Consider the following 13506-nt stretch of genomic DNA (forward strand, 5'->3'; position numbering starts at 1 on the left):
CATTGTAAGCTCTTAAGGGCAGGGCTCTCTTACCCTTTTGTGTCTTGGATTTTGTTACACATTTATTCATATTAATACTGTCACTGTAATTACCAATTCTGCATTTTGTACCGATTCTGTATTTTGTATTAACTCTGTATTTTGTATATTGGTGTATACCATTGTCTGCACTATTTTGCACCACATGTTTGTTTCTTACTTTGTACAGTGCCACTGAATATGTTGATGCTTTATAGATCAATAATAATAATACCAGTTTTTCCACACTCTCACTTGTATTGAAGCTGATCATCTTCAGTGCCTCCACTAAAATAGTTCTGGAAGGTACAGCTCGGGTGTGGTTAGTGTTTATTTAATGACAGTACTTACTTTCTATGTCACTGTGTTATCAGTGGATATTGTGGTATTTGATGAGTGTGATCCTGCCATAGGCCACCTTTTGGACAGCATGTGAACATCTGAGCCTTGGCTCAGGAGTGATCTGCATTCAAAACTAATTTTCATAACTAAAGGCAGTCTGCTATCCTCCATGTGCTACCCACCTAGTACCTGGGTATCTGGTGTTCTTCCTGTGCCATTTTGCAGCATTTGGATGCTGTAGTGGCCCTCCATCCAGACCAAAGCACTGGATGGAGGGCCATTGATGTTCAAATTCAGAAACCTTCAAAATATAACATTTTCAACAGCGCTTGAACCTAACCCAGGTACCTTACTCAGGTATTCAGGTGAATTTTTGACCACTGTTTATTTGGAACTTCTAATTAAATGTTATATTAAAAGACATACTTTGCATAGATCTCATTAGTCAGTTTGTTGTTAATGTCATCTTTATTAAAATATAATTACAAATGAACTGTAAAAATTATCGTAAGCCTTAGATAATTTCTTTTAAGTACACTCATTTCTACAAAGTTGTTACCATTAGGCTGCCAGTAGTTATCTCCCCAAGCCAACATGAGTTTCAGCAGATTCACTATTATTGTCATATTGAGTAGGACTGATACTTACACAGCCACATGGAAAAATAAATATTAATCCTCTGACAATAGCAACGGCAAGTACATTATGTATGAAATGTCAATATGTAAGGAGGTTTAAAGATACATTTTTCAGATTTTTTTTTATTTTTTCTTTTCAAGAAATGCATTAATAAATAAGCCAAAAAAGAAGCAAACAATACAATTGAAGATCAAATTGAGGAAATTATGTAACATATTAATGTTGTCTTGTTAAATGCTTTTATCTTTCTTACATATAGACATACTACACTTTATAGAGAATTTATGTGTGCATCAAACCAAGTAACACCTGACAAATCTGGCTTTGCAAATTTGGCCTAATTTGCTACTCACGAGACATCGCTCATACAAATATGCATTTGCTTTCGCATGCCAAAGTTTGCAGGGTTAAAACCAATACCGCAAAGCGGTTGCCCTGCGGGAATTAGTTCATGCTACATTAGCACTATCCAGGAGCGCCACGGGGAGGCTTCCCAATGCCCCCATACAACCGGGGTGCCGCGGGGCCCCATGCTCTCTCGCTGCCTGGAAACCACCACGGCATTCCGGAGAGGGCGGCTGGGAGATGCAGTCGACCCCCCCCCCGCAAGCGTGGCCAGCGCCGGGAAGATCCGCCCGCACCTGCCTCCCAAAATGTAAAAACAGGCACTTACCTTGTCGTCCATTGCATTCTGCTACATGGGCACGACTTGGAAGCGAACACATGAGAAAGGAGTGAAGCATGCCACTCCAAGCTTTGGAACTCAGAGCTGGCTTTCACACAACACTCTAAAGGGACATACATACGAGAGGAAAACGGTTTACAAATGAATCCGTTGACTAAAACCTACTGAACAGCTATATTACGTAAAGGAAAAAGGATCATTTACCAACCATATTTATATTTTCAATGACACACTATTCTAAATGCTAGCACATTTGAAAGATCTCCGCCGTGTCAAATTACATGAAAGCTTCTCACACTCCATTGAAATTTCCAATAGATTTTGTTATTTTGAAAATTGTTTTCCCCACTTCAGTAATCCACTTCATGAGCGAAGGAACATGCTGAAATTTCCATTTTTTCCCCTTTTTATGCTAGTCCCTTTGCTGAGTTTATCAAATGCATGTGAACATTGAGTACACTAAACTTGCACATTTCAAAAAAATAATTTAAGGATATAATTTTCACTGATGGTCCGATATGTGAGTCAATATGGACAAGGACATTACTTCAGAAACTTAAACCATATATGTAAGTACAACCCATGATTTTGTTAATAACATCATGAGAAATTGGTCATTTCTTACAGTTTTTAAATGTGTTGAAGGCAACTGGCCAACATGGACAACACTTACGTGCTAAAGTAGATTGTTATAAGTTGTAATGACTGTGGATGACAGAGAAAAAAATGTCAATTTTCAGTGCTTCTGTTTACCAATTTGTTCAATCAAACTGCTATCATTAGTAACAGTTTGTTCTCTGAACTATGCATTAAAGACAATGGGCCTGATTCACTATTCGGTGCTAACCTAGTTAGCACGCCTTACGGCTTTGGGCGTGCTAACTAGGGTGCTAAGTAGTTAGCACGCACCAAGCTGAATAAGAATGCGCGCAAATTCCCGCACGCAAAACTTTGCATGCTTGCGAAACTTCGTACCAGATGCGACGAAAACAGCACATCCTATGCGCCTATAAAGTTGCATTGGATGCGCCCTAAACGCCGCACCCATGCGACGTTAAGGGCGCATCCAATGCGACCTTATAGGCGCATAGGATGCACTGTTTTCTTTGCATCTGGTGCGGAGCTTCGCGAGCACCGGCGTTTGCGTGCGAGCGCTAATTAGTGCGCGCAAAGAGGTTTTAGGCGTGATAAAGGGCTTTTCACAAGGGTGCTAACAGTTAGCACCGCTTTGTGAATCAAGCCCAATGTGGTCATAGTTTACTAAAGATCACCAGATCACCAGGCCAGATATCAAAAAGTTTTCAAAATTAGTCTGGATTTCTTAAAAATTGTCTGCTAACAGGTGGTGTTTAAGAAATAGTTTTGGGTTTGTAATGCAGCTAAATTCACACAGCCAGTGACTCTGAACTGACCCAAGTGAAGGTTACAAATTATTGTTACCGAACAGTAGATATTTTTTAATAAAGCTTATACAGGTTTGCAGAACCTCTTACTTTCTTCAGTGATTTTTGCCCTGATAATACCTTATTTCAGGCCAATATTCAGAAATATATATATTTTTAGATGCAAACTGTGCAGAACTACAAATTATCCTAAAAAAATTAACTGGGCTGTCAAAGAAAGGCTAAATCTTTTCTATTTTGATTTACTTCTTGCAGAACTAGTAGTACAAGAACTGTCTTCTTATTATAAACTTAAATATCCAGTTTTAAAATCACCCAATACATCTTCCATCCAACTCATCCAATATTTATCCTGCATTTCTGGATTAATGATATTTGCCAAGTTCTGTCTCGGTGTCATTCATTATTGTCTCTTTATTTTCCTTCATCTTCTTTTATACTCTGCCCAATCCATCATGACAGATCTCTCTTTTCATCCCTCTTTATAACAAATCCTATAATGGCCTTTTTTATACAAGTTTCTACATCTGTAATCTATCAGGATTCCATAAATGGCACAGATTTTGTTGTCATAAAGACTTGTTACTTTGTAGCACAGTCCTCTCCTTATGTGGCCCTAATCCATGTAATGGCCTGAAATTGTCTGAATTCTTTTCACGGAGGAGAAATTTCTATCAGGCAACAGCATTTGATGTCACTGGAGAATTATAATTAATGAGTCACGCCACAACAGAAAGAGCCCTGGTAGGTCCATACCGTGTGTCAATAAGATAAGACCACATGGTGGCTGTGTTATCATAGTGTGAAAGTTGAGCACAAATCTCTTAAATTTTAATCAGACTAACGTCTTATTACTGGCTGCTGAATTTCTTGTTAAGTGAACATCGTTATCTTAACTTTATTTTATTTTTTTTTAACCTTTGTACACAAGTTTCCAATTTATAATATTTTGAAATGACCTAGCACAATACTTGTAACTGTAATCAGTGTTTAATAACAGCATAGTGGCATGTTTATTTTGTTATCTGTAATGTAATACGAAACTTTGTACTCAACCCCCAACTCACACTAAACAATGCATATAAGCTTATAACAAGAACCTTACAGTATTCATTTAGATACCTCTGGTGGGAATGCATTAAAGTCAACATTTTATGGTCCAAAATGTATAGAGTGTATAGTACCTTAATGAATACCTCTATATTACTAGTTCCTAAAAATGCACTATTGAATTTGCATATAGGCTATCTATCCCATTACAAAAAAAATATCGTTAACCACCTTTTTCTCAGCAGTCAGAATATCCATTGATAGTAAAGGGCTCTCTGAAGAACTAGACTGGAACCTTATGGTGAATAAAGTTAATTACATAAAAAAATGAGTATTGTACTAGCTGTCTACAAGATAATGTTGCTTCATTTCTGAAAATCTGGAGAGTCTGGTTGAACTATCCCTATGGGTCTCACCTATCCTCTCCAATTTTATAAATGACAAATACTGTATTCCATACTATAGGCAATTTAATGTTATTAGTACAAGGAATAAGGATAACTTTGTTTCTTTTAAACTGGTAATCCTTCTCTTTATGTTTATCTAATTATTTATTATTTTGAAAAAATATATCCTCCTGATAAACATATACAATCTAAGAAAAAAAATGTATTTTACTTCTGCCTACAATGTGCTTATTGCAGGAAATGTCAGTTAAGCAAATGTCGTGACTGTAACGATTGTGGAATCGTCTCCGTGGTCAGCGCACCAGACGTGCGCTGACACGGCGGATTTCCTCCACAAGCGTATAAATTTGCAGGAACCCAGCAGTAGGTGCAATGCACCTGCAGAGGGAAATTCCTGACGGCAGGTGGAGCTGTGGAGTGCATAGGAACAGCTCCTCTGCTCTACCACACACGCCAGACAGGAATTGTACGAAGGGAAGAACCGTAATCACAAGAGAAGCGATTGAGAGTGAGCACAGAGACAGATTGTGTGTGTGTGCATAAAACTAGTCGCCAACCCGCGACTGTGCACACACCACAGCAGATACGAAGCAGGAACGCGATCGCGAGAGGTGCGATCGCCAGACGTGACACAAGGCTACAGCAAGGCGGAGCACGAGAATAGCAAAGGCACAGCAAATCATACAATGAGGAGATACGGAAAATAACAAACGCTAGCTAACCGCGAACACCGCACTCATTCGCAACAGTGCACGCGGTTATGCGCGGTCTCCACGTGATAAGCACAATAGAGACAAGCACGCCTAACTAACCATCGACAGACAAACATGAAACAGAGGACGCAAACGCTTGCTTAACGGTTACCTCACCGAGCCTCCAGCAAACGTCCGTAGCAGACAAGACAGACACATGAAAACAGGGACAAGCGAGAGATAGGATCCACAGCACTAGCGAGAAGCGAGTGCGATCCAGGTACAGAGTAGCAGAACAGAAGGATCCACAGCGCTAGCGAGAAGCGAGTGCGATCCAGGTACAGAGTAGCAGAACAGAAGGATCCACAGTGCTAACGAAAAGTGGCTAGCGCGATCCCAGGAGACAGAACAGAAGGATCCACAGCGCTAGCGAAAAGTGGCTAGCGCGATCCCAGGAGACAGAACACACGGATCCACAGCGCTAGCGAAAAGTGGCTAGCGCGATCCTAGGAGACAGAACAGAAGAGATAGCTGGTAGCAACCGCTGCACCAGCTATACTCCAAGAACAGAGATCAGAACCATTTCCTGTCCACCACTGCTGGGACAGGACAACAGCAACAGAACAAACAAACAGATAAACAATCCTAACTGCACTTAGGGAATCTGCCTAGCACAGTTTCCAGGAATTACTCTAAGCTGATCTTCAAACCAAGAGCATGGCTGACACTCTCCAGAGTGTTTCACAGGAAGACTCCTTATGACCAGCGAAGCATTGTGGGAAAGACATAGTACTTATAGTACACGCCTCCAATGAATGTGGCCAGGCAATTTGCATGACAACGTATGCAAATTCCTCTGCAAGCACAAGCTGCAAAACTGACAGAAGCTCTTCTTTCCAGAGTCCTGCAGCATGCAAACCTACACAATGGTCAGAAAGCTGCCTGCCTGCACAGGCAGCTGAGCAAATCATCACAGTGACCCACTATAAGGTTGGATACATTGCGCCAGCTGTATGTCATATAATTTTCATCATTTCTGACATGTTCAACATTTTATTTCTTGTATAAATAAAGAGTATTCAAAAGCAAAATTTACCTTACAGTTTATTCAGGATGAATAATAGCTTACTGAGACAGATAAGGTAGTCGGATGGGGAGGGAAGGTTGGAGAAAACAGAAAGCAAAGTCAGGAGACTTAGGGCCTGTTTCCACTGCACGCAGATTGGATGCAGAAAAACTGACTCCAATGAATGCCTATGGGAAAATATGCATCAGGAAAACTGGGCTTTCATTGGAGTCAGTTTTTCTCCATCCATTCTGCATCCAATCTGCGTGCAATGGAAACAGGCCCTAAGGGGAGCACTTAGAAGGAGTAGCACCTCTGAATAGAATAGAGCATCCACATACAAGTCAACTCCCTAACTTTTCCTTTAAAAAAAAAAGAGAAGAAAAAAATACTTCTTTAGTATGGTTATATGAGTTAAACACACACACACACACACACACACACACACACACACACACACACACACACACACACACACACACACACACACACACACACACACACACACACACCCTATACAGACACACTCACACATACACTCTGTGTTGCATTTTCATTCTGCATTCATATACATCTTAAATTGACTGAACAATTACCATATATTTCGCATCAACATCATTATAATTACCTTGTACAGCCAAACATAAAAACATATTGTAAGGTCTCCTGCCCTGACAACAATGCTAGGTCCTCTGTAAAATTGGAATGCTTAACATAAAATGTTTTATCTGGTGTGATATTTCTCATTCTTTTCTATTTGAGAAAGAAACCGAGCCCATTCTTACATATAAGCATGAGTTTAAGTCTTGTTACTAAATAAGATTTCTTCTAACTAGTATCTCGATTCAAACAGTGATTTACTGGGGCTGGTGACTTACCTGGACTGGGTCATGATTGTTGTCACCATATGTTCCTGTATATCCATGATGTTTGAATCGCCCTTCAGAAGAGTAATGCACACGCCAACACTGCAGGTAAAACTTTCTACTGATCTTCTTTATCTAAAATCTTTAATGTTCTTTTTGCTAATCCTCTCCTTCTTCTATGTCAGATTGCAGAGTATGTTTTTGTGATATTTATGAGCATTGAACTAAACCTGAAGATTATGGCAGATGGCTTATTTTTTACTCCCACTGCTGTTATAAGGGATTTTGGAGGAGTGATGGACATATTCATATATCTAGTAAGTTAACACATTTTTGCCTCGCAGTAATATCTTTAATATGGTGTGACTACTTATTGCCTATATAATATATTTATATGTGCTACATTTTCTTTTAGAAGTAATTTAATTCACATAGATAGGTGAGAAACATCTCATGGTTTCATGCTTCGGGAGGAATATCAGAATGGACACATGCTGAATTGTTTTAAGTATTGTAATTAAGGTAAAGGGCACTTCTGTAAAGTGAAGCTATATTCACCAGTTATGTGCAGATCAATCTTTGTAAAATTTGGGACGTCATCTGCATATTATTGTAACAGCTTCACAAAATTGTGGTCATAGGCAATTATGTCATTGAGTCTAAAAGCAGGATTTATGTTCTTTTTAATAGTCAAATATTTGACTATATATAACGAAAAACTATAAGACTAATGAATGGAAACATCCATACCCAGGGTTAAAGTATTTATGCATACTAATATTTTTTCGTTTTGACATTACCATCACAAAACATAATTTAAAACAGACATATACTGCATTATGCAACCAGAGAAATCACAAAAAAACAAAACAAAAGAAAGCTAATGGAAACATAACATTCTATAAACTTTACCCTTTATGAGTCCTGCAAATACCATTGTAAGCTGCTTATCATTTTCTATTTACTTTTACATTAAGGGAGAGGCCATATTGGTGTTTTTTTTACTATGGATTGGCCTGACATCTTGAGGAATGGGTGTATTTGAGAGACAGTAATTGATAGACAAAACGTTTGAAGAACCTGGCAGATGAGGGAAATAGAGATGGAGAGAGAAAGAGGCAGCAGCAGGTACTCCCCTCACTTACAGCCAAGGAGAGCAATAAACTCCCATGTCTGCACCAAAGATCCCTGGACAACATAGCAATAAGATGCGAAAAGAAAATCACGAGGCAATAACCGATACTGTTAATTTTGCAGTTAAAGGGTAGCAGTGGTGACTGAGCCACAAGGCTGTTGGGTGAGGGATAGAGAACAGAATATTAAAACAGGAGGTACAGGGAAGCACATAAAAAGTAAAAGTAGTGTTATAAAGGCTGGTAAATGGCTACATTTGTGATGGGGATGGCTATCCTTATATTGGTAAGGGGATAAGGGTATACTTATTTACTGTGTCATATTTAGGGATGGTAGGAGAAATGCGACTCATTGAGTTGATGCAGGATTAAGCACATTTTTTTATTCAGTTTTTTTATTCAGTTTTTCTGTGCATTTTCTGCATATGAAAACAGCAAGCAATGTTCATTAATGGGCTAGTTCACACTTGAATACATTTTTTACATGCAGAAAAACAATTGACAGCAATGCAAAACTGTCAGACAACTCATGCAAAAAAAATTGACAAGTGGAGATAAGCCCTAAGACGTATAGGTATGTCCAGATTGAGCAACATTAACACAAACAGAATGTATCAGAACGTCCTGAAAAAAAAAGAGCCAAAGTGACAGAATACATAAATATTAGAGACTCAGCTTTTTTAATAAGTATGTCATGAGAGTATATTACTGTTATCTTAGCAAATAAGGGCTTGCAATTATTAATAGAGTACAAAAAACACAAAACACAAAAAAATACACCTTTATTTCCAAATAATATATTATCGCCATACATTGTACTAGGGACATAATTTAAATGTTGTGATAGCCAAGACAAATGGGCAAATACAATGTGTGGGTTTTATATATATAGTAGCATTGTTTATTTTAAAACTATAGGGGTTTGGAGAAATAGTGTATTTTTTATATTTTTCTTGTTTTTCTCTTTAAAATGCATAGAAAATAAAGTAATTGCTGAAAACATGTATCGCCCACACAAAAAATGTTTTTGAAAATGAATAGGATGAGTGCTGACAGGTGGAAATGGCTCTTTGAGCCAATGGTGAAATAGCCTTTGGGATGAAGTGGTTAATCATAATGTGTTTTTAATGTCAAGGTCAGTTTGATTTTCCTGTGCTGGATGCCACACAGTGTTCCTGCAAAATCCGGAACACAGCTTTTAATGGTACTGCGTTGCCTGAGACCTCTTCGGATATTCAAGCTGGTCCCCCAGATGAGGAAAGTTGTACGTGAATTATTCAGTGGCTTCAAGGAAATATTTTTGGTATGTTGAAACAATTCACTATATGGCTTATCTACAAAGTATGTTGGTGTATTACCGTAAGTGTTATGTGAGTCTTACAATGGGCTCTATTCACAAAACTTCTCATAAATGACTTATCACCTAAGTGATAAAAATAATCTTTCAGCACATTTACAAGCAAAATAATCACTCAAAGTAAGTTGTTCCTGATTAACTTCATTTCAATAGTAGTTGTCTTACCTTAATTATATTATATTTTACTCATTGGGAGCTTTTAAAATGTAACATAAGTAAGGTGAAAACAGAGGGAAACAGGTAAAAAAAAGCTTTGTGAATCAAGCTCTTGTCTTTTATTTAACCATAGTCAGAATAGTATTACATTATTGTATCTTATATACTAGCCACTTGACCCCCAAGTGTTTTTTAAAATAATAAAAATGTATTTCATTTTTCTATGGGAAGGTGTATAATAGAGTATTTGGATGTTGTTTTACTTTTTGGCCACAAGATGGAGATACAGAGTAAGGGCCTGTACACACTGCTGCGCTTGCGTTGCGTTTTTAAAAACGCATGCGTTTTTAAAAACGCAAGGTCTTTTGAAAAATAATGAAAATCGTGATGACTTGTACACACTGGTGCGATGCGTTTTTAAAAAAACGCAAACGCAGTGCCTGCTGCGCTTTTTTAAGCGCAGCGCATGAAAAACGCATTAAAAACGCATGCGCTTGCGTTTTTTGCCTGCGTTTTTCAGAAGTCAGTATACCAGAAGACTCTGCAATGTCCTGATTCCTGTTGAAATGTAAACTAGAAAAAAAACAAAGGATTCTTTAGCCAATCAGCAATTACAAGAAAAACGCAAACGCACAAAAAACGCAGGCAAAAGCGCATGCGTTTTTTGTTTTTTTTTTTTTGTTTTTTAAAGATTCTTTATTTTAAAGTTTTCAAGGAAATAACAGTACATGGAAGAAAGTAATACCATTCCAAATGACACAATGTTACATACATATTAAATTGTATATTATACATAAACATAGGAGCCAAGCAGCAGCTCCTTTTAAGCCAAATTCGTAACAGAGCGAGAGTATGCTTGTGCACTGATACTAAGTCCGATTAAGGAAATAAATGAACACTGTCCCCGGTGAATAAGTGGTTACACATATCTGCCCATATGTGTATATAATACGAGTCTCCTCTTCATATAACAGAGCAATCAAGTATGAGGGGGCGAGGACACCAGGGCCCAGTGGGAACAAACACCCAGTGAGCTCACCCTCTACTGCAAACATCTAAGAGACTCAGAGGTAGACGGAGACATAGCCATACCTATCAGTGTTTAATCAAATGTATGAAGAGGTAAGTGTGCAATAGTGATATAAGAGAAGAAGAAAAAAGACAAGAAAGAAATAGGTAAGTTGAAGCAAAGAAGATAGAAAGAGAGAAAGTAAGAAGGAAAAGTACGATCTGGGTCGGACGTCTCGGGCTCACCTGATGGGTCTGCTGAGAAAGATTCTCTAAAAAAACATAACATGTCGCAGGGTGTAAGTGACGCTACTTTAACGACAGGGTACTTAAGGGCTAATAGCCTACTCCAGGGGCTATTAAGTTTTTGTAGGTATCAGTTTCCTCGAATTCCCACCAAGGAGACCATGTGCGATTAAATTGTTCTAAACGATCTTGGATGGAATGTGTAAGATCCTCCATATATTTAATAGATTGAATCTCTCCTAACCATTCTGCAATAAGGGGTGCCTGATTTGACTTCCAGTGGCGTGCAATAACAAGTCTGGCAGCATTAATGAGGTGTTTTGACAGTGATTTCTTATATTTACCCAGTCTCCTCGGGGTATTGTGCAATAGGTAATATGAAGGGTCATCCGAGGGTTCTACATCTGTGATTTTAGTGATGATAGATTTGACAGCGTTCCAAAAAGGCACTATAATTGGGCAGCTCCAGAAAATATGGAGCAAGGTACCCTTGTGAGCCGTACATCGCCAGCACAGAGGGCTAGAGTTAGGGAACATCCTGTGTATTCTATCTGGGGTGTGGTACCAATGTGTCAACATTTTGTAACCGGACTCCTGTATACGTGCAGATATAGATGATTTCTGGGATAGTATGAGAATCTTTTGCCATTGAAGATCTGAAAAAGTTCTGTCAAGGGAGGATTCCCATTTAGTGCGTAATGAGGTTGATAGCCCAGCATCAGAAAGAAGCAGTGAGTATATTTGGGAGATACCTCGTAGGACATGCCCAGCCCCACTACACATTTTGTCAAAGGGGGAGAGAGCTCTGGAGAACTCCTCAGCCTTCCCAAGGCCCGAGAGAAAGTGTATGAACTGAGAGTGGGACCAAACGTCCAGTGAGGGGGATTTCAGACGGGTCCTGAGAGCCGACAGAGTCGCCCAGTTATTATTTTCAAGTAGTTGACAGGCTCTAATGGGGCCGGAGTTTCTCCATTGCTTATAAGCATTTTTACATAGCCCTGGTGCGAAATCAGGATTATCTAGTAGGGGAGTCAAAGGCGATGGCAGCGTAAAGAGGATATTTGCTCTATTAAGTTGGCCTAAAATCTTGAGGGTGCACTCAGTCAACGGGGAGGCTTTGACTATAGGAGACACTGTACTATTGGACCATGGTAGGTGCGGTAAATGGGGCGAAACTAAGTCACTCTCCATTCCCACCCATTGCTTGAGGGCACCATGTCGATGCCAGTCAACAATCCGTATGAGTGACGAGGCCCCATGATATAGTGAGAGGTCTGGGATTGACATACCTCCCTGAATTTTAGGTAGGATCGTTAAAGCATATTTAAGTCTAGGAGGTCTATTTTTCCATATGAATTTCTGAAGCAGTACCCTGAGTTCTTTAAAATATGATGCAGGTGCCAGTACCGGGAGGGCCTGAAAAATGTAGAGGAATCGTGGTAACACATTCATTTTGATAATATTCACTCTACCAAACCACGAGAATTTTGCTACATCCCATCTTTTCAAATCGGTCCTAATCTTAGAGAGCAAAGGGACATAGTTAAGGGCAAAGACTTCTATAAGGTTATTGGGTATTTTAGTGCCTAGGTATGTTAATGCTCGAGGGGACCAGGTGAAAGGGAAGTTGGACTCTAATTGAGACTTTAGGGTGGAGGAGAGGCCAACATTTAACGCCTCACATTTGCTATAGTTTATTTTAAAGTTAGATAGGTCACTGTATTTGGAAAATTCCAACATAAGATTAGGAAGGGAGATGTGTGGGTTAGTTATATAGAATAAGAGATCATCCGCATACGCGGCGGTTTTGTGTTCAACTGTCGGGAACCTAAGTCCACTGATGTCCGGGTTTGCTCTAATATTACGGAGTAGGGGTTCCAGGGATAGGGCAAAAATAAAGGGAGAAAGGGGGCATCCCTGTCGGGTGCCATTATAAATAGGAAATGATTCGGATAGTTCTCCATTTATTTTGATCCTAGCGGAGGGGGACTTATAAAGGGCCATAATGTGATCTATCATATTTCTAGGCAGGCCGATGTGCTGTAAGGTAATATTAACAAAATCCCATCGGACACGGTCGAAGGCCTTCTCCGCATCAGTGGATAAGAGCATCATGGGCGAGGCCTTCGACCGTGCCCAATGTACTGCCAACAGGGTTCTAAGGGTGTTATCCCTAGCTTCACGGGTGGGTATGAAGCCAACCTGGTCAAGGTGTATTAGACTAGCCATCAAAGGGGAGAGGCGATTTGCTAAAATCTTGGCATAAAGTTTCAGGTCAGTGTTAAGTAAGGAGATGGGCCTATAATTTGAACAAAGAGAAGGGTCTTTACCTGTCTTGTGGATCACAGTAATATGCGATAGTAGCATATCCGTAGGAAAGGAAGTCGGTGTATCAGGGTCGGCTGTGGAGTTGAGGGCCTTAAGAAGGAAGGGGTGTA

The 13506-nt window shown here is 39.4% G+C and overlaps 1 protein-coding gene across 8 annotated transcripts in view; it reads left to right on the plus strand.

Moving 5' to 3' along the window:
• The window catches only part of NALCN (sodium leak channel, non-selective), a 640650-nt gene that overhangs the window by 522945 nt on the left and 104199 nt on the right, over positions 1 to 13506 (plus strand). For all 8 annotated transcript variants that reach the window (XM_068267982.1, XM_068267985.1, XM_068267987.1 and 5 more), the window contains 3 exons: positions 7156 to 7276; positions 7354 to 7485; positions 9437 to 9604. In XM_068267982.1, the coding sequence (XP_068124083.1) occupies positions 7156 to 7276; positions 7354 to 7485; positions 9437 to 9604 (421 nt within the window). The remainder of the gene's footprint in view (positions 1 to 7155; positions 7277 to 7353; positions 7486 to 9436; positions 9605 to 13506) is intronic.

Source organism: Hyperolius riggenbachi, chromosome 2 (genome assembly GCF_040937935.1).
Source record: "Hyperolius riggenbachi isolate aHypRig1 chromosome 2, aHypRig1.pri, whole genome shotgun sequence".
Classification (NCBI taxonomy): domain Eukaryota; kingdom Metazoa; phylum Chordata; class Amphibia; order Anura; family Hyperoliidae; genus Hyperolius; species Hyperolius riggenbachi.